The sequence below is a fragment of the Artemia franciscana genome, chromosome 3 (assembly GCF_032884065.1).
Source record: "Artemia franciscana chromosome 3, ASM3288406v1, whole genome shotgun sequence".
Lineage (NCBI taxonomy): Eukaryota > Metazoa > Arthropoda > Branchiopoda > Anostraca > Artemiidae > Artemia > Artemia franciscana.
The window spans coordinates 27,686,568-27,709,079 of record NC_088865.1 but is presented as its reverse complement, the minus strand read 5'-3'; the positions used below and the strand labels follow the sequence as shown (position 1 = coordinate 27,709,079).

The following is a 22,512-nucleotide window of genomic DNA, read 5'->3' as shown; positions in this document are numbered from 1 at the left end:
ATTTGTGCTGTATCATGACATTTGTTGTGCTACTGTGCCCGCACCTTTCTTTTTTTAGCAAAAAAAGCCTTCTTAACGGGATGTTATTGCCTCTCTCCACTGGTTTTGCTCGCTTTTCCCAGAAGCTATAGTCTTCATTGATTATGTATCAATTGAAAACTGTTTAATTTCTTTGATCACTTTTTTACTTTTTCGACATGATCCTACAATAAAATTAAGAAGTGCCTTTCTCCTCTTCGTCCCCTTTGGATAGTCAGTGACTCTTGATTTGGATATTTTCTGGATAATTTCTGAATTTAAAACTTTGTTTTGTATTAAATTAGTAGCCTATTTAGCTTTCCAGCTTTTTTTCTTCCTCTGCCACTATTCTCACAAGTTTTATTCTTAAACAGTCATCTAGTTTACTGGCCCACTAAACTCTGCATATCAAACAAGGATAATAGTAATTTTCAAATACTCCAAATTAGACGAGTTTTCTTAATCAAGCTGTAAACCCTTTCGCAATCCTTTTGCGTCTCTTGCAAATCTATGGGACTATCCTTTTTGCTGTTTAGATGTTTAATTCCCAATTTTGGCGATCCTCCAATGAGATTTAATTTACGTTTATTGTCAAGGTCACTTAGACTATCCTAGTAATTTTGGCAGTATCCAATTTAATCTCTTTTGAATTCGTTTTAGGAGGTACCTTTTGGTTTTGTTCCTTTACTGCCCCCTCTAATTTGACAATGTTAAATGCATAGAAAACATTTTATGCTAGTTTGTGATTAGCATTGATACAATCTTTCTCTGCTTAATTTTCCCTGTTCTTCGATTACAACACTTTTCTGTTCGGCAAACTCGGAGTTTATTGTCTGTTACCGACAAAAATAAATTTTTGGTTTAAAAAAATGTGTAACCTTAAAAAAAAATAAAGACGATTCTCAGCTGCGTAGGAATCCTGCCTGTTCATATCTGAGAATATGTTTATCTTTAAGTGCAATCTCGTGTTTTTTATCATCATTAGAAGACATCTAAGCACTCAAGAAACTTGACCGACTTAGGAGACAAAACATAGCCTTCGGAGCTAGAACAGTCTGGGTGTCAGAACTCCCTGGTTGTCTTTCCATACTACAGGCGTCAATAGGTCATATCGATAACTAATTGTACAATTACTCTGCTTATACAATTTTTTGTTGATTTGTTTAATGTTATACTAGGAAAGGTAACGTTTGGTCTCTTGGATTTCGCACTAAAACGACTTTATTCCAAAGCATGGCACATTACCTACCAATTAAACTAATTTGGTGCGTACGCATTAACAATGGCATTCCATAGAAAATACCAATGTACTTGCCGTGTTATCTGGTCTCAAACAACTACAAGGAAGTAGTTTGGCATTAAATTTAGAGACCACAGTGGCTAAACTAAATTCGTCTAGGAATTTTTTTTTAATCAATATCATTAAAGCAGCGACCACATCAAAAGCTAGGGTAGGCTTACTATTCAGATGCTTGAGCATCAATTGTTGTGAGAAATTCCTAAATTAAGTGAGCATCTCAATCTCATTCCAAATCCAAAGCTTTGTTTTTAGCTTCACCGGAAGAGTACGAAACTGAATAGAAAAGAAAACTATATTCACCTTTGATCAAAAATTAAATAAAACAACCAGTTTTTCATATGGACTAAAGTGAATTGCTGAGACTTAAAACCCAACAAGATAATTCTGTATACGAGGTGGGCTTCCCCTTTCCTCAAACCGCACTCATTATGGGACAGTTTTATTGGTGGTTTACCAGAAGAATTTTTAGGTGCAACAATTTAAAGTAGTTGCAACTACTTTAAGTATATTTACCGGTTGTCTTTCATTAGCATTTGAAGTGAAAAATTTGTCCTTTAAAGTGAATACGCATCGACAATTCCATCTTTTCTTGAGACATGGTGAAAAATACTTTTTGTCCATCCGCATTGCCTTTGTGTTATAGCGTCCGTTCTGGAAGTATTAGGTGAAAAAAAATCCAACTTTAGGGGTGGCTTAAGGGGAGCCCCTTCATTTATTAAAAACTTTTTGTTTGCTTTAAGAGATTGGCAGTAAATTATATTCACTGCTTTTCCTCACATTGGTGACGTTGAATCTTTCTTCACATACGAGTCGCTTATCGTAAGAAATCGGATTATTTTTTGTCACTTTTCCTTACAATGGTCACGAAACTTACTTTTTTGTTGGAAGGTGGAATAACTTACCCTGGAATTTGCCTAAATTGCTAGAAGAGAAAAAACCTACAGGGATTACCTGGAGGAAGGCAAGGAAGGCTTTCCTGGGTCTCCCAAAATGTAAAGAGGAAAACACAGAACATATATTTATATCTGAAAAAGACAAGGTTGTTTGCTTCATTGAGCGGTTTGATGGTAGAAAGGTTATTTGCTCGAATATACGAAAGCTTCACAAAATTCAGACTCGAAATACGAAAAGGCTTTTTACTTAGCTTTTCAGGAAGAAGAGCCTACTTTTCAATAAGAGCCTACCATTTATTGTTTAAAGATGAAACCAAAAGTTTGCCGATTTTTCCGCTCGACGATTCTCAGAGAAAGTCTTATTTATCAAGTCTATTTATGATAAAACTGATTAGTTTTTGCATTCCTAATTTATTTAATCCAGTCGCTTTTATCTGGTCTTGTAGGTTATTCCTTCGTCTGATCATCTTGAGTACTTTTCATATTGCACAAATAATCAAATGGTCCAAAACTTTTTGAACTTTTGTAGTTTAAGGCATGGTATTTGTTCAAAAATCTATGACTACTATTACTAACAGAAAAAGGCTTACTTGACAAAGAGAGTCTTCCAATAAGTTCATTTCTTCCGATGTTATCGAAGTCCATGACCCTGACATCCAGGGAACAATCCCTTATTTTTTCCCAAGGTACGTGAAAGGTAAATATTTCATTGAAAACAGGATCCAGTGTACATGGAAAAACTGGGGTTTTCCGCTTTTCTACTCTTTTGTCTCCAAAATTTAGCCAGACTTTTACGTAGGGATCTACGAAAAAAAGAAGAAAAACTATACATAGGATTTTCTCGAATTTTTGACAAATGAAGGTGTTCTCAGTCTACGCTTTTCAGTTTAAGCTCCAATGACAAGTTTTTGTTAAGGCCTAAAGAGCCAAAATGCACATACTGGTTGTACCTCTTGTAGGACATAATACTATTTCTATTTCTTATTTACTCAATAGTTTTATAAAATTAGACTTTAGTATTTAGTATAATTACATTTTACAAAATTTATCATAACATTTTCCGTAACATCTATGATGATAACTAGGCTGAATCTGAAGGATTGGGGAGTAAAACTCCCATGACAACCTTTTAATGACCACCATTGGGATTGAGCAGGAGGAGGAGTCTCAAAAACATCCAACGCCGAATATGGCAGTTAGATCTCCGCCCTTTTTTAATATGAAATCACACTTCTATGACGCCAGTGGTGCTATCATTAATAAATGATAAAACTTAAATTTGCATCTTGTGTTCTAGCTGTAGATACAATCAAACAATCAGATTCAGTCTACAACCAAATCTGACTAAAAAACATCTCCTCAGCCCTTAGCAGGCTACCTCTTCCATGGTAACACAAGAATTCAACAAAATATTTTTCCGCTCCAAAATCACTCTATTTACTTAGAAATCCCTTCTTTACAATTTTTTCGCAAATACCCTAAATTTATCCAAATTAAAAGCTTCGTTTTACATGCTCTTACAATATAGTACAATTTTTCGATTTTTTAAGCATTTCATTTCATCGTTTTCGAACAACCCTTTCTAACTCCTCAAAGGATAAATCAGCTAAGAAAGTGACCCAAAGCCCGGTCAAAAATTCTAAAAGCATCCAAAAAGTATAAAAATTCAAAAGAGGAGAACAGAACGTACTCCAATTTTTGTTTCAGAAAAATCGTAAAATTGAAAAGTGCTTAAAATATGAACAGATGGCAATAATGCTAACAAACTGAAAGGATAAAGAAAAATGGGCCAATATTTTCCTTTACAAGAAAGGAAAAAAAAATATTCACCGATAAAAGTGTAGGTTTAGTCCCTTATTTCGGTATTATCGATAGCTCGTGATGAGCTGATAAAAAATATGAAAAGGTAGTTTTTTCATAATTAATAGTGTCATTTATGGTATTTTGATCCTGAAAAGTTACAGATAGCTTTATAATACCAACTAGATTATATAAAATATTGTTCTAAGCTTTCACCCGTCACGATTCCTAATTGAAAAGGATAAAGTTCAACTGGCTGTAAAGTCAATTTAGTCCCTTCTTTCGATATTCTTTTATTGTTTTTTCAATGCTGAAGAATAGCCTTTAATCACGTGATTACTGATTGCGTTCTTCTTTGAACATAACGTTTTAAAAGCTTCGATAGACTGACAACTTCAGCGTTTAACCGATAGGAAAGTAACAAAACAAAAACCAGGTTTTCAATCCTGCTTTGGCCTAACCAAGATATAATGTGGGTTACCAGCCTTATAAACCCCCAATTTCTTAATATTAGATTATAAATATCAATAATTATAAACTGATTCACTGCGTCCCCCTTTTTCCGTTTATCTGATGAAGAAATGAAATGTCGGATATTCATTCAATTTTTTGACAATATATAAATAATTAGTAAGAATTTTCGATGAATAGTAGTTTTGTTGAATACATTCTAAATAATAATTTTACTATAGACTTTGGGTGGACGGGGGGGGGGTTGTTATTGTTCATATGGATGAAAATTCTAACTATGACCTTTCCCCCGGCTGAAGTCTTTGTAACCTCTGCAGTAGGGCTTTTTTATGTTTGAATAGATTGTAGAAAATAAATTAAATACATTGAAACACTATATATTAGTAAAAAAAAGAAAAAGAAAAGAGAAGTTGAACCATCTAAATTCGCTGAAAACAAAGCTCCTATAGGCGCTTGCCCTCCCAATAAAATGTCTTGGGTAGGCTCAAAAATGCCCCGCCACATCTTTTCCAGCTATGTGCCGGTACATAACTGAATTTAGTCTTTTACCCTGCATAGCAGAAGATTGTCACAATTAGTAGGACAGCTTTACACCCCCCCCCCAGCCAGTACCAACAATAAAGATGGAAACCAAAAGTAATAAATAATTGACAAGGATTTGATACCGATTTCGACCTCAACTCCCGTCCCCTTCCCCCAAATTTCATTCTATATTTATCAAAAGGCTCAATGAGAAAACTTATATTTCGCCGTCAAATTGCACGCTTTCAGGTATATCCCCCGCCCCGCCTATAAAATGACACCTCCACCTTTCCTTTACAACAGTTGATGCATACTTACACAACACCGTATATAATTTTATGGAATATGAAGTAAATCATTTGAGTTAACTGAAAGTTAAAAAAAACTTCAGAGCATTTTGAGGTATCACTCCGCAGCAACGTTATTCGGGTTTAGTCTAAATGAAGGGAATGAGAGATGGATTCCTCCCTCCTCCCCATACCCCTTTCTATGTTTATCTGAATCCTTATGGAAATTTAGAGAATTTGGGAATTAAAATGCGCTATTTTAGGCATCTTTCTCCCCCCCCACATACCCCACCAAAAATGAACAAAGACATTTTTCCCATAGAAATCCGATGAAGTTTTTGAGATTATTATCAGATTTTGCCATTTTATGACTAAAAAGCCATTTTTTTGGGGGGGGATGTTTTGCGGAGTATTTTTCATGGAGATTAGATTTTTCAGGGAAAATTTTGCACGGGGGACAGATTACGTGGCATAATCTGAAAAACGGTCAGAAATTAAATTCAAAACAAGTTTCTTTCAGCTGAAAGAAAGGAGCATCATTAAAAGTTAAACCGTGCAGAAATTATATTCCGTATATGTGGGAGAATTCCCCTTCCTTATCTTTACTCTGCTTTACGGTAAAGTTTGACGTTTTGTCTCAGTTCTTGAATAACGACTCCTTAACACTAGGATAAAAATCAAGGTTGGTTTTGAATGAGAAGTATTTCCCAAGGATTTCAAGATTTTAGCGTATAGACCGAGGGTTGAGGAAAGTCCAATTTCTGCTCGTTTTAATTTTGATTTTTGTTCTTTACTTTCAGTTGAAAAAACTGTTTTTCTTTATTTAATTTAAAAGAAAGAAAGGAACAACACCTAATAGAAAACACTGAGTTGTCATGGAAACGAAATAAAAAATTACACCTTACCTGACTTCCCATTGATGTCTTTAGCCTTGAGGTTTCTAGCTTTTATTGCTGTGAGTGTTAAGAGAGAGTTTGCTGGATGATAACATAATGATATGAGGACTTCGCCACATTTGTACTTTGGCGGAGGTTTCAAAGCTCTCCAATACACTGGCTTCGACGTCAGATCAATCTGCCAAAAAGAAAACAAACTAAAACTTGTGTTGTAATATCAAAGGTAACGCTCTAGTGTTGGCCTATTAAGGAAACAATATCTCATTTCATTTCCCTTAACCCATGGTATGGAAGACGTGGTCTTAGAAGCTGAGATGGGTTTATTTGGTTGGAAATTAAAAGTTCCAGTGTACTTTTCAAGAGTCAAAAGAGAATTTTTTTTTCACCTAGACTCCTTAACCTTTTAAAACATCTTACCAAAGTTTTGAGACAATCATTTTTCTCAGAGTAGTTAAAAAGATATAATAAATATATAGTCGGGGATGATAAAACTCAAGAACCTTTGGGACAATGGCTGCAGATTAGGCAAATTGTAAATTGTTTAAAGATAGGTTCTATCGTGAAAATATAGGGGGATGTTTTTTTTGCTTGAAAAGAATTTGATCTTGGATGTCCGACGTGCTCTTAACTTAGAGGGACCGTTCTTTCGACAAAGAAGATCGCATATTTTTTTATGAGGGAAGAAAGCTATTATGCCCAGAAATGGGCTAATTTTTTCTTCCTGACCAGTTTGAAATGTTCTTCGCAGAGATGAAAATAGGGGGAGGGAGGGTCAAGGAAGGAGTTTGTTCAATTCCTCCTTTACATTCCCCATAAATTTTCAAAACATCATTCCTTCGGTATATTCTTTGAAAAAACCTAACATAAATGCATCCCATCTAGATCATGGTAAATACAATATTCCTAAAACTAAAACAAAATTCTTGCATTTCTCCAACATTTTCAGTAAAGAGCGATATGGGCACAATGTATTATTATTATTTTTTTTTGTTTAGACCAGGGCACTTCGTATCGAAGGAATTGTCGTAGAAACTTATTAAAAGGCTCATTCGATTTGAAATTGAAAGGGCTAGTGCTCTTTTAAATAGTTGAAGGTGATTGGAGGGTAACTAACCCTCTCACATGCCCACCGTTTACCCAAACAGATTCATCAAATTTTGAAATAGCCATTTTGATCAACATAGTTGAAAGATCCGGAAATTATATCTTTGAGGATGAAAACCCCCTCTCGAGGCCCTCAGGGTAAGGGTTGTAAGTTATGCCCCAGGGGTATATAAGGCTTACACAAATAGGGTGAACGTATAAGTCTTGGAGGGGACTCATTGAAATAGTAATTAAAAGTTATAGTGCCCTCTTTAAGATTCAGAGCAATCGTAGTGTGGATACCCCCACCCCTCAGACACCTCGTATTTTCCCGAAATGTATCTGATAGAAATTTTAAGATGGCCATTTTTTACCGTAGAAATTTTTAAAAAGGTTTATTAGATTGGAAATTGAAGGGGCTAGTGCCCCTTTTAATATTCGAAAGTGATTAGAGAGCAGCTAATCCTCCTCTTGCATCCACCCTTTCTCCAAACATATCCAATCAAAATTGTAAGAGGACCATTTTGTTGAGCGGGTGGCCGTAGAAACTTCGGAAGGGGCTCAATGGATTGATAATCTAAGTTCTAGTAACCACAAAAAATTAAAAGTGACCGAAAGTCAGATATTCCCTCCCCCATGCCTAGTATTTTCCGGAAATGAATCTGATAGAAATTTTGCAATGCCCATTTGTTGTCGTAGAAACTTCTAAAAAGGCTCACTCGATTGTAAATTGAAAGCGCTAGTGCCCATTTTAATAGTCGGAAGTGATTAGAGCGCGACCAACCCTCTCCCATGCTAACCAATTCCACAAATACATCCCACCAAAATTTTGAGATAACCATTTTTTTTAACGTAGTTGGAAGGTACGGCAACCATGTATTGGAGGATGGCAGCCTCCGTGGAGCCCTCAGGGCAAGGGATGTAAGTATTACCCTAGGGACAAATTAGGCTTACATAAAAAAGGGTGATAGTATAAACTTTGGAGGGGACTTATTGGATCACTAATCAGAGGTTTTGGTGTCCTTTTTTAGATTCAGAGTGATGGAAGGGTGGATGCCCCACCCACACCTCGTATTTTCCCAATATGCCCGTGGTAGAAATTTTGAGATGGCCAATTGTTCCCGTAGAAACTTCGAAAAAAGACTCGTTCGATTGGAAATTGAAGAGCTAGATCCGCTTTTGATAGTCGAAAGTAATTGGAGGCAACTAAGCCCCCTCCCACGCCCACCATTTTTCCAAACCCACCGTCACTGAGAAAGGCATATTTGTACTTTATTTTTCAAAAAGACTAAGGGAAAGCAGGTGAACCTTTCAGAGAATATTAAGGAGAGTGCTGAACTAAATCAAAACATGTAATGTGTTTACGGATTGTCAAAAGGGCGTCACTTAGGAATGACTGGGTATGTTAATTTGGAACTTTCAGGAAATGATAAAGGGATATGATCGAAAAGGGAATATTTAAATGCTAATACTGCTACTACAATTGCCAGTAGTTCCCGACGTCACATCTGTAAGGGAAGGCCGACACGATCATTGTTGACCGGAAGCATTTATTTTTTGATCAGTCTTTTTCAAATCCCATCTTTAATATACAACAGAAGGAGCTAGTGCTCCTTTTGATAGTCGAAAGTGACTAAACGGCAACTAACCCCGCTCTCACGCCCGCCATTTCCTCAAATAAATTCAATCAAAATTCTGAGAAAGCCATTTTCTTCAACATAGTTGACAGGTCCGGAAACTATTTTTTTAGTATATCAACCCCCTATAGCCCTGAGAGCAATAGTTGTAATTAATTTACTTGGGGCATTTAAGGTATATATAGAAAAAGTGATCTTATAAACTTAGGAGGGTGCTCATTTGGATTGGTAATCAGAAGTTCTAGTGCCCTTTTTAAGATTCAGAGTTGATCAGAGGGTGGATATCTCCCGGTCTCATATTTTCCGAAACGCATCTGATAGAAATTTTGAAATGGCCATTTGTTGTCTTAGAAACTTTAAAAAGAGCTCGTTCGATTGGGAATTGAAGGGCTAGGGGCTTTTGAATAGTTGAAAGTGATTGAAGGGAAACTAACCCCCCTCCCACGCCCAAAATTTGTCCAAACCCATCCAATCTAAACTTTTAGATAGCAATTTTATTCAACGTAATTGAAAGGTTAGGAAATTATGTCTTTGTTTATTATTTATTTATTTATTGAACACTCATCATTCACATAACGTGATTTGACGAAGTAGAGGAAAAAAACAACAAAAACAAACAAAAGAAAAGCACAAGGAGAAGAAGAAACCGGTTATTGCACTAACTTTTATCATAGCAATGACTTTTACGAATACAAATAAACCATAAATTAGTAACAAATTCAAAATTATGGCACAATATAAGGTCATGACAAAGACATACCAAAATACAAAATTTTTAACAAGACGGAGCAAGAGAGAGAGAGAGAGGAGAGAGAGAGAGAGAGAGAGAGAGAGAGAGAGAGAGAGAGAGAGAGAGAGAGAGAGAGAGAGAGAGAGAGAGAGAGAGAGGAGAGAGAGAGAGAGAGAGAGAGAGAGAGAGAGAGAGAGAGAGAGAGAGAGAGAGAGAGAGAGAGAGAGAGGAAAACAAACAAACAACAACAACATAAAATAAAAATAGCACCTAATACAAAATAAGCAATAAAAAAGGCACGGAAGACTGAAATAATACAGAATACCACTCATGGGCTGTGATATTCGCTTTTTTGTATCGTGTTTAGCTAATACTCTAGCTACTGCAATGTTCAGGTCACCAATTTTAAACTGACAGACAATTTTGTTTTACTTTGCCAGGGTGGAAGGCGGAGTAAATATTTTGCAAAACGGAAGAAGAGTGAAAGTATTTTAGTTCGGTCAGTGTTAGTAAACAGTTTCCAAAAGGGAAAAATATACAGAATATTTGGAAGAGCTATTTCATTGAAAAGGCTAGCTAGCAAATGCTGGTTTGAATCTGAACTTGCAAAAAATTATTGACGCATAAGAGGCGGAAATGTGGTGGGTTAGATGTTCAATAAGGAGGTACCGGATGTGACGCATAGATGAACCTATAGAGAGAATTAAATAAAAAAAAAACAGTTTTTTTTTTTAAACTGAAAGTAAGGACCGACATTAAAACTAAAAACAAACAGAAATTACTCCGTATATGTAAGGGGATTTTCCTCCTCAACTCCCCGCTCTTTACGCTAAAGTTTGACTCTTTCTCTTAACTCTACTTTTTAAAACAGTAAAAAACTTTATCGTAAAGAGCGGGGCGTTGAGGAGGAAAATCGCCTTACATATGCGGAGTAATTTCTGTTTTTTTAAGTTTTAATGTCGCTCCTTACTTTCACTTAATTTTTTTTTATTTAATTTCTGAACGTTTTTGAATTAATGCATGTTTTGATTTTGGCACTCCGTGCATAAACAATTAAAGCGAAATTTACAGATTATTTATTTTTTTGGTTAAATGGCTTTCTCGTAGCCATAAGATTATAGCCGTAAGATTTTGAGAAAAAAGAAGCGGAGGAGGAGGCCTAGTTGCCCTCCAATTTTTTGATTACTTAAAAAGGCAACTAGAACTTTTAATTTTTAATGAACATTTTCGTTAGTAACTTACGTAACGAACTTCTATATTCGTATGTTTTTTTTACGTATATGAGGGGGCTCACCCTCTCGTCAGTGCCTCGCTCTTTACACTAAAGCTTAAATTTTGTCCTAAATCCTTAAGAATGACCCCTGAAATCCCAAAGGCCATAGGAAAAATAGTTGAAATTACTAAAAATACTTTAGCGTAAAGAGCGAGGTATTAAGAGGAGGGGAACCCCTCAATTGCGTAATAATTTCTGTTCGTTTTGAGTTTTAATGCTGTTCCTTACTTTCAGTTGAAAAAATTTCTCATATTTATTTTTTCATTGTTTTTGTAAATAATGCTAGAAAATCCTGTGCTCCCTTCATTGAAATTCTCTTCCCCCATGGAAAATTTCTCCATAGAAATATCCTCCCACGTACCCCACTCTCAACTTCTACCCCCCTCCCCAAACTAAACATTTCCCTGAAAACGTCTGTACACTCCCCAGTAACCATTACTTTATGTAAACACTGGTAAAAGTTTGTAACTTGTAGCCCCTCCCACGGGGACTGTCGGGAAGTAAGTCGTCCCCAGAGACATAGTCGCTAGGTTTTTCGACTATGGTGAATATATGAATATGGTGAGGTGGGAGGGGGCCTAGCCCTTCAATTTTTTGGTCACTTAAAAAGGGCACTAGAATTTATAATTCCCGCTAAAATGAGCCCTCTTCCAACATTCTAGGACCACTGCGTCGATACGATCGCCCCTGGGAAAAAAATTAAAATAAACACGCACCCGTGATCGGTCTTCTAGCAAAAAATACCAATATCCACATTTTCGTAGATAGGAGCTTGAAACTACTACAGTGGGCTTCTATGACACGCTGAATGCGATGGTGTGATTTTTGTTAAGATTCTATGACTTCTAGGGGGTGTTTCCTCCTATTCTCTAAAATAAGGCAAATTTTCTCAGGCTCGTAACTTTTGATGGGGAAGACTAAACTTGATGAGACTTGATTTTTTTTAAATCAGCATTAAAATATGATTCTTTTGATGTAACTCTTGGTATCAAAATTCCATTTTTTAGAGTTTTGGCGTACACCTTTTAAAACCGGAATAAGCTTTGTTCGAGCAACTGGAGGCATATTCTTACCAGACGGTAATTTTAATCGAATACGCAGTTGAGAATACATGTCCCGAAGTGTCAGAATAACTACAGGGCTTAGCCCTCGCTTGGCAGGAGCCCCTCACTGCAAGGGTTGTAAGCTATGCCTTGGGGACATATGGGGTATATACAGAAAGAGGATCGTATAAACTTCGGAAGTGACTCTTTTACATGTAATCAGAAGTTCTAGTGCCCTTTTTAAGACCCAAAGTTTACCCAAACATATTCAGTGAAAACTTTGAGATAGCCATTTTGTTCAACATAGTTGAAAGATCCGGAAATTATTTCTTCGAAAGCCCCTCCCCCCTCTCACGACCCTCATGGCAAGGGTTGTAAGCTATGCCCCGGGGGCATTTAAGGTTTATATACAAAGGATGAACGTATAAACTTTGGAGGGGGATAATTGAATTTCTAATCAGAAGTTCTAGTGGCCTTTTTAAGATCCAAAGTGATCAGAGGGTAGATGAACCCACCCAAATCCCGTGTTTCCCTGGAATGCATCTGATAGAAATTTTGAGATAACCATTTTATTCAGTGTAGTTGAAAGGTCTGAAAATTGTGTCTTTGACACCCACCGTACCTTCTCAAGATCAGAACATAATTTGCATTTTACTAAAAAAAATGGCTATGGATTGTCAATTCAGTATATATGTACGGATATACATTCCTTAAAGTTTTAATAATTTTTAATTTATTAAAGTTAAAAAGTTAAAACATAGTAAACGTATTTTGTTTATTTGAATCATATAATAAATTACCGAGTCATGCTCAAAAAGAGCAAAAAAAAAAACATGAGTAGGACTGACAACCCACATGCCCTCTCAAGACCAGAACTTAATTTGCACATTACCGAAAAAAGAAGTACACTCAAAATGTTTCCACTTTGTTTTTACTCGTTTAAAATGTTTTTACTAGATATATGAAGAGGTAAGTGCCCCCTCGCACTCCGATTACAGCGCGGGTGTATGGTGTCCTTTTTAAGAGTAACAAGAGATTGAAGGGCAAGCGGCCCTTATCTCAATTCCATTCATTTTTCAAACGAATCCAGTCAAAATTTTGAGACAGCCATGTTGTTCAGCACAGCTGAACGGTCCAGCAATTATATTTTTAGGAATATAAGGGTTGTCAACTCTCCTGCAATTATGCAATTGCTCATTATTTTTTAAAGCTAAATGTTGCTTTAAAATAAAGCAAAAGGCATTGTGTTAAATGGTTGCCAATAAGACAGCTCAGCAATATACAGAGAACGACTGGGGGTTTTGAGTTGAAACTTTTGTGAATACTACTATTTCTACTTCTGCTCTTACAATTTAAATAAATAAAAAGAGTGTAAAAAGAGTGATAATTTTATTTTTCTGGTTGAAAAGATACTGCTTGTGTCAGGATTAAAATTTGTTCAAAAGCTTTTTTCTAACATACAAATAGTAACTCATACTGTGGATTCCTATAGAAGATAACTGAAAAGATATACAACATTTTTTTTTCCATGAAAAAAAAATATAAGCCAGTTCGTGGTAACAAACTGTAGTAAGGAGCGACCCGGCTCAATAGTAACCAAAACTCTAAGAAACGGAACTTTGATACCAATAGTTATATCAAAGGAATTGCATTTTAATGTTGATTTTAAATATGTAAGTTTCATTAAGTTTAATCTTACCCATCAAAAGTTGCGAGCCTGGGAAAATTTGTCTTATTTTAGAAAATAAAGGGGATCACCCCTTAAAAGACATAGAATGTTAATGAAAATCACACCATCAGTTTCAGCGTATCAGAGAATCCTACTGTAGAAGTTTCCTATCTACAAAAATAGCTCCTATCTACAAAAATGTAGAATTTTGTATTTTTTTGCCAGATTACGGATGCGTGTTTATTTGTTTGTTTGTTTTTTTTTCTCAGGGGTGATCGTATCGATCTACTGGTCCTAGAATGTTGCAAGAGGGCTCATTCTTACGGAAATCAAAAGTTCTAGTGCCCGTTTGAAGTGACCGAAAAATTGGAGGGCACCTAGGCCCCCTCCTACGCACATTACTTCCCAAAGTCATCGGATCAAAATTTTGAGATAGCCATTCTGTTCAGCTTAGTCGAAAAACCTATTAACTAAGTATTTCGGGACAACTTAATCCCCCACAGTACCCAGGGGAGGGACAGCAAGCTACAAAATTTTACCATTGTTTACATATAGTAATACTACTATTACTAATAACTCACCTCAGCACCAAGCCACCTGAGGCCAACACAGCTACGCAAGCTATTCCTCCAACCTAATCTATTCAAGGCCTCCCTCTTTACACCCTCACAGGAAGCTCCAATTCCCTTTAAACCTTTATTTATGAAATCCTCCCAACCCAAACAAGAACGACCTGATTTCCGTGTAGCCCAAGACAGTTGGCCAAAAAGGACAATCTTCGGCAATCTTTCATCCTTCATCTGCAGAACGTGGCCTAGCCATCTCAACCTTTCTTTCATTATAGCCCTAGAATGCGGGATTGAACCACATTTTTCGGACAATCTACTGTTTGAAATACGGTCAGTCAGCCAGGTACCCAGAACACTCCGTAGACAATTTCTCTGAAAAAACATCTAGTAAATTTTCGTCTGCTTTTCGGAGCGCCTGTGCTTCAGAGCAATCTTATCTTCCTATTCTTTCAAACTTTTATTGACTGTGAAAAAAAATCGTTTGCCTTAGCTATTCTACTAACAATTTCACTGCTCCCACCGTCTTTACTAGTAATACTACCAAGGTAGGTGAAGCTGCCAGCCTTATCAATCTTTTCGTTACCCAAGGTCACCTTTTCATCTTCACTTATTCCTAGCCTTAGTGAGTTGGTCTTCTTAACATTAAGTTTCAAGCCTATTCTTGCACCCTGAACTCGCAAAACCTCTAAAAATTCATTTATTTGCTCACTCTTTCATCAAATAAACTTAAATCATCAGCATAATCTAAGTCCAGGAGCGTTGTTCCTCCCCATTTGATTCCGTGGTCCCCAATTGCCTTTCCTGTGTTCCTTAAGACGAAGTCCGTCAAAATAATCCGTATAAAGCATAACCTTGCTTAACTCCTGATTTAATACAGAACCAGTTGCTAACCTCATTTCCTACCTTAGCCGCAGCAGTATTATTCTCGTACATAGCACAAATCACTTTCATGTATTTTTCTAATATACCATATTAAGGATAAGACCTTTCCTGACGCTCTTCAATCAACAGAATCGAAAACCTGATCATAGTTGATAAAACTGAGGATAAAAGGTGTTTGAAAACGAAGGGACTTCTCAATTATTAACCTAAGAATGAAAACTTGGTCGACACATCCTCTACCTTTTCTAAAACCGCACTGTTCTTCCCTTAAAACTTTGTCTACAGCATCTCTCAGTCTAAAAAGTATTATATTACTCAGTAATTTGATACCTACAGAGACCAGACTAATGCCTCGATAATTACGACGCTCACTCTTGTCACCTTTCTTATACAGTGGATTAATTAAGGGTTTCCAAAAATCATTGGGTACTTCCCCTTTTTCAAAAATCATGTTCATAATCTTCAGTAGCTTATTCCTAACCTCAGAGCCACCATATTTAAGAAACTCATTTATCATAATATCCGCACCTGGAGCCTTATTAATTTTTAATCCTTTTAGTACTGTCGCTTATTCTTCCTCACGAAACAAATCTTCCTTCACATCCAAGGTGTCACAAACTTTTTCATTTTCATCTATATCTTTTCCTGCAACTGTATCTCGGTTTAGCACATTCTCAGAATGTTCCACCCACCTTTCTTTAACTTTTTCCTTATCACTAATTGTGGCCCCATTCCTATCTTTAACTGGGACTAGTCCGGACTGACTACTCGCTTTCAATTTATTAACAGTCCAGTATAATATTTTACTATTGTGCTGTCTAGCTGCATCTTCCAGGTCCTCAGCAATTTTATCCATGGCCTCCATTTCACATCTCCTTAATTCTAATTTTAATACTTTCTCCACTTTCTTTACATTCCTTATGTTTTCATACGATTTATCACTCAGATAATTCTTGTACAAACCCCTTCTACTCTCTATTAAACATAAAGACTTTTCACTAATATTCCTAGTTGCAGTCTTAGCACTCTTCCCTAAGACACCATCAGCAACTTCACAAATTGTTTTTCTAAAATTATTCCGTCCATCTTCCACATTGTCAAATTTTAAACTTTCTAGTTTATTATTCAACTGTTCCTGGAAGGTTTTTCTCAAATTTTCATCCTGGAGTTAACCAACACTATAATTTTCCGGGAGGTAGTTACCCTTCCGAAATTTCAGCTTTAAATTAACATTAGACACTACTAGATGTTCATTTTTACTTTTAACATCGAAAAAGGCACTCCTATACACTCTAGACTCTTAAATTGATCCTGCTAGTCTTCGGTTTACAATAACAATGAATTTTACAGACGTTTTCAGGGGGACTTTTCGCCTTGAAGTGTAGGCGGATTGGAAGGAGAGGGTTACGTGGGAGGATCTTTTCAAGGAGGAATTCATCATGAGGGAAGAGAATTTCCATGAAGGGGGCGCAGGATTTTTGAGCATTATTTTTAAAAAAATGACGAGAAAATGAATAAAGAAAAATTCAAATGGAAGTAATGAACAGCATTAAAACTTTAAACGAACAGAAAATCTTACGTATATAAGGGGATTCGTCTCCTTCACAATACCTTGCTCTTTACGCTAAAGTATTTTTAGTAATATCAACTATTTATTCTAGGGCCTTTGTGATTCAGTGGTAACTCGTAAAGCGTTGGGACAAAATTTAAGCTTTAGTGTAAAAAGTGAGGTAATGACGAGGGGGCGAACCCACTCATATACATAATAAAAATACACAAATATAGAAGTTCGTTACGTAAGTTAATTTGTAAGTTACGTATATTTCTTACTAACAAAAACATTCGTAAAAAAAAATCTAGTTGCATTTTTAAGTAACCAAAACTTAAAGGGGCACTAGGCCTCCTCCCCCACCTCTTTTTTTTTATCAAAATCGTCCGATCAAAACTATAAGAAGGCCATTTAGCAAAAACAAAGTATACAAATTCTCTTTTAATTGTGCTTGTGCGGCGAGTCACAATCAAAACATACATTAATTCAAATACGTAAAGAAATTAAATAGAAAACAACTTTTTTAACTGCAAGTAAAGAGTGACATTAAAACTTAAAACGAACAAAAAATATTCCGTATATGAAAGGGGTTGTTTCCTCCTCAACGTCTTGCTCTTTACGCTAAAGTTTTTTAATGTTTTAAAAAGTAGAACTGTGACAAAGAGTTTCATGGGTAAATGATTAAGGAATGATAATAAATATTTGATTAGTCTTCAAATTGTAAAATCTTATTTTGAAATGACAAGGAAAGAATACAAAAGCATCGGTGATAAAGCCTTGAAGTGTCTGTTACCTTTCCAAAGCTCAGTACTTGTTGAGAGGACATTTTCATCCTTCGCATTAGTGAAGGCCAAACAGAAACTAAATTGATGCATCGTCAGATTGTACCTGCAATGTCATCCTTTCATCCTTTTCATCCTTCGTATTAGTGAAGGACAAACATATTAAGTTGATGCAGCTTCAGATTCTACCTGCCAAGTTCTACCTGCCATCTTTTGGACCAGATTTTAAAAGGTTCAGCTCGAATATCTAAGCTTAAAGACCTTATTGAGAAGCATTAATTTTTCTGTTTATAAATATAAGTAATAAGTTCTCTGTTTAATAAATTTTCAGGTTATATTGTCTAATAAGTACCAATACAAAATATTCTGTTACTTTGAAATTATGTTAAAAAATGTATCCAAATTAGGTTTAATATTGTTTTTAAAGTTCTTTTCTTTTAATTTTTTATAGGGGTTATTGCCCGGTGAAAACATTTTTTAAAGAGGTTAGGGAATTTAAAAAGGCTGGGAACCACTGTGTTAAAACCATGAAAATGCACACCGTATATAAACATTCGAGGAGTATTGACAAAATAAAAAGCTAAACTGGATATGTGACGCCATGATAATAAGCATGCGAGAGCCAAATCAGGACAAAGGAAGGGAGTGATAAAAGGCCGGCAAAGCTGGATTTCTGCTCATAAATTCATTGCTAGTAGAATCAAAATACCTAAAACTTTTAAATTAAAATGTTTAAATTGCTTTTTAATCCACAAAATACGGCATTTTTACTTATAAACAGCCATTGACGTAATTTTGCTGTAGCTTTACTAGCAGCCATTTTTCATGTCTTAAATTACTTATATTTGGAAGACGATTTTTTCTATTAAAGGAAGTTTCAAAGGGGAGGTTGAAAGCTTTAGCTTTTGTAAATAGCTCAGAAATGAAATAAGGTCAATAGCGATATGACGAGTTTTACTTTTGTACTTTCAGAGTATTACAGCTTACCTGGCATAAAGGAACAAAAACTTCACCAATTGAATCATCTTTTGAAAAACGATCGTAGTCAAACACATGAAGATGCAGGACCCTAGTTTGTAGTTTCTGGATAGGGAACCCTGAAAATATACAATTTTACTTATAACATCTAGTAAACAAATTTTGTGAGGAATTTAAAAACCCTCCCTAATTAGCGTAGAATTTCCCAAGGAACTTTGTTAGGACCACTTCTATGTGTAGTATTAATTAATGAAATTGGTAAGACTCCCTCAAAGGTATTAACATGTTGATGACCTGCTGATTCTTGAAGTATGTCATAGAACTATCAAAAATGACCCCATCAAAATCTTACCCATGTTTTGGACAAAGCTAAGAATTTACATATGAAAGTAGATTCCAATAAACCAAATATAATGACAATAAACTTCTTAAAGTTCTTGAAATCCACACTGGTTTTCATAGACCCCATTCTCTTAAAATGCTAATGAAGAATTATCATGGTGAATAATTTCATTATTGACTTAGAACATGCACATTGTGTTCCTAGGCCCCAAGATGGACTTACAGGGACATATTTACCCATGACTCTTCATTAACAATTAGATTTGCTTTGGGTATTCGGAGGAAGGAAGTTGAAAGTAATAATACTACTTGTAACATCTAGTAAGTTGTGAGGTTAAGACACAAAAAGGATTTTGTATATTTTTTTTATTTGCAGAGAATGATTTGTATACAAAATAAGGATAAAAAGGCAGAATTTTGAATACTAGGCAATAAAGTAAGTCTTGATTAGGGAAAAATGCACATTGTCTTCCTTGGCACCAAGACAGACTCTTAGGGACAAATTTCCACGTGACCCTTTATTAACAGTTAGATTTGTTTCGGGTATTTGGAGGGAGGAAGTTGAAAGTAACGTCACTACTTCACTTTAACGTAACTTACAGTTTTATCGACAAAAAAGTACTATTAGGTGGTGAAAAGGACTAACAGTATTTGTATGTAAGACACAGAGTTTGTAACTCCTGTAGCAGTCTGATTACTTAAGCATCATCCAAACATTGTTGCATAAGTAGATTTTTTTTTCTCTACCTCCAAAGTCCAATTATTCCGATTTTTGACTTAACAGAAGAAGGCAAAAATTAAAAGAAGACGCTGTTTTCTAGAACTTGGCAACATTAAACGTGATAAATTTTCACCTTCCATGGTTGCGTAGTAATCAATATAAAGAGAGGAGGAGTCTCAAAACATTGTATTGACCCCCCTTCTTTCTGCCCTAATTTTTTGGGAAACTAGTCCCATTACTGGAGGATTGATTAACATCATAATATCATTTCAGGCTCGTAAATTTTCATTAAAGAGTCTGTTTATAGAAATGCACAGGTTTAGCAGGAATTAAAAAAGAATTTCAGAAAAAGAAGTTTTCCAAAGAAAGATAAAGAAGAAAGAGCCATTTTAAAATCGAAGATGGAAAGAACTGCAGCTTGACTGAAAATGAACCAAAATTACCATCAGTGTATGTATTGCACCAAAACATACAGAAATTAAAATGGACAAAAACATCCAACATGAAAATGATGAATGCTTCTAAAGATGAACGAATGAATCCTAAAACGAACAGAAAGTTAAATCAATAATCAAGTCAAACTTAAACAAAGAGAATTTACCACAAGTTGGAGTACGACTAACACCACTAAGCCTTCCAAGGGCCAGAGTGCTATTGGCGATTTACTGAAAGCAGCGAGTTTTTGTCTGTCATAACATCAACAACAACACAAGAAAAAAATTTTAAACATCAACTGAACCAACAAAAAACGAACAGAAAATCCTATGCTCACAACCACAGGACATAATTTGCACTTCACTGAACAAAATACAAATGAATGTGCTTTTTCAGTTTAATATAAATATGCTCCTATTCATTCTTCAAAATCTTAATAATTTTTTATTTACAACAAGAGCTAAGATCTCATATGGCACTTGTGACGAGGCATGAAGAGCTAAGAGCCAAGAGATCATATGGTATGAGCTCAAACAAAATTCTATGAATCAATAGATTGATTTAAAAAGGAAAATAAGAGGCTTAATACCGGTCAAGATTTAAAATAAGAGCTCTGAGTCACAAAGTCCTTCTAAATATCAAAATTCATTATGATCCGATCACCCACTCGTAAATTATAAATGTCTTATTTTTTCTAATTTTTCCTCTGCCTTAAGAATCCTGATCTCACCGCTAAGAGATCTGAGTTACGAGGTCCTCCTAAATATGAAGTTTCATGAAGATCCGATCACTCCTTCGTAAGTTAAAAATACGTCATTTTTTCTAATTTTTCAGAATTAACCCCCCCCCCCCAATAGAGCGGATCCTTTCCAATTATGTAAATCACGTATCTAAGACTTCTGCTTATTTTTCCCACCAAGTTTCAACCCGATCCCTCCAATCTAAGCATTTTCCATCATTTTAGGTTCCCCCACCCCAAACTCCCCCCAATGTCACCAGATCCGGTCGGGACTTAAAATAAGACCTTTTTATTAGGTCTTAAAATAAGACCTAATTTTTCAGAATTAAACCCCCCCCCCAACTACCCCAAAGAGAGCGGATCCGTTCTGGTTATGTCAATCATGTATCTAGGACTTGTGCTTATTTTTCCCACCAAGTTTCATCCCGATCCCTCCACTCTAAGTGTTTTCCAAGTTTTAGGTTTCCCCCTCCCAACTCCCGCCCATTGTCACCAGATCCGGTCGGATTTAAAATAAGAGCTCTGAGATACGATATCCTTCTAAATATCAAATTTCATTGAGATCCGATCACCCGTTCGTAAGTTAAAAATACCTCATTTTTTCTAATTTTTCAGAATTACCCCCCCCCAAACTACCCCAAAGAGAGCGGATCAGTTCCGGTTATGTCAATCATGTATCTAGGACTTGTGCTTATTTTTCCCACTAAATTTCATGCCGATCCCTCCACTCTAAGTGTTTTCCGAGATTTTAGGTTTCCCCCTCCCAACTCCCCCCCCCAATATCACCAGATCCGATCGGGATTTGAAATAACAGCTCTGAGACATGATATCCTTCCAAACATCAAATTTCATTAAGATCTGACCAACCGTTCGTAAGTTAAAAATACTTCAATTTTTCTATTTTTCCGAATTAACGGGCCCCCACTCCCTCCCCCCAGATGGTCAAATCGGGAAAACGACTATTTCTAAGTTAATCTGGTCCGGTCCCTGATACGCCTGTCAAATTTCATCGTCCTAGCTTACCTGGAAGTGCCTAAAGTAGCAAAACCGGGATCGACAGACCGACAGACCGACAGAATTTGCGATTGCTATATGCTACTTGGTTAATGCCAAGTGTCATAAAAATTACAAAAGTAAAAACATTAAAATTTTTTCAGTAAAGTGCAAATTATGGTCTGGCAATGAGAAGGCATAGGGGTCGTGAGCCCTGATATGTTAATTTCTGCACGTTTTGAGTTTGACTCGGCTAATTATTGTAATTTCTGTTCGTTTTGGGTTTCATTTATTTATTGATGTCGACTTGTGGTACTTTTACGCTTGGTAGATTATTCGATTCTATTTTTGCCCATGTTTGGTTTAATGGAGTTCTTTACTTTTCCTTGAAAAACTTTTTTGGCGGAAATTTTTTTTGAAAATTAATTTTTGTTCATTTTATATTGATATATTTTTTCAGGGAAACTGGATTGAAAAGCTGATTGCCCTCCAATCCCTTTTGACTCTTAAAAAGAACGCTAGAACTATCAATTTCCAATCAAATTAGCTCCATTAAAATATCAATGATGTTACTAGTTATGATAGAGCAGCGCTACCTATGATATCTTATATATTCCCTTTTAATACAGGCATGCATATAGTTTTTTCGTTTAATTAAAACTTCCCCTGAACGTTCCCCAACAGTTTCAACTTATTGCCCTTAGTGTCATTAGTTGCGGTAACCGCAGAAGCAGTATTAAAAGTATACATAGTGTCTTCTGGCTAGTTCAAAATCCGCCACAGCTTACCCTGAAAGACCTAACTTAATAATGTAAGCCATTATTGTGATATTGCTTTTTCACCCTTTGGACAATCTACATGATTATAGTTCGTTTTGATTTAGTTCATCATCTGCCTAAT

General features: G+C 35.8%; 1 protein-coding gene across 1 annotated transcript in view; it reads right to left on the bottom strand.

Annotated features, from left to right (window-relative positions):
• Positions 1–22,512, bottom strand: part of LOC136025106 (synaptotagmin-7-like) — a 45,660-nt gene that overhangs the window by 11,788 nt on the left and 11,360 nt on the right. Inside the window, exons 3-5 of the mRNA XM_065700836.1 lie at positions 18,392–18,501; positions 6,197–6,365; positions 2,802–3,014 (exon numbers count right to left, since the gene is read on the bottom strand). Of these exons, the coding sequence (XP_065556908.1) occupies positions 2,802–3,014; positions 6,197–6,365; positions 18,392–18,501 (492 nt within the window). The remainder of the gene's footprint in view (positions 1–2,801; positions 3,015–6,196; positions 6,366–18,391; positions 18,502–22,512) is intronic.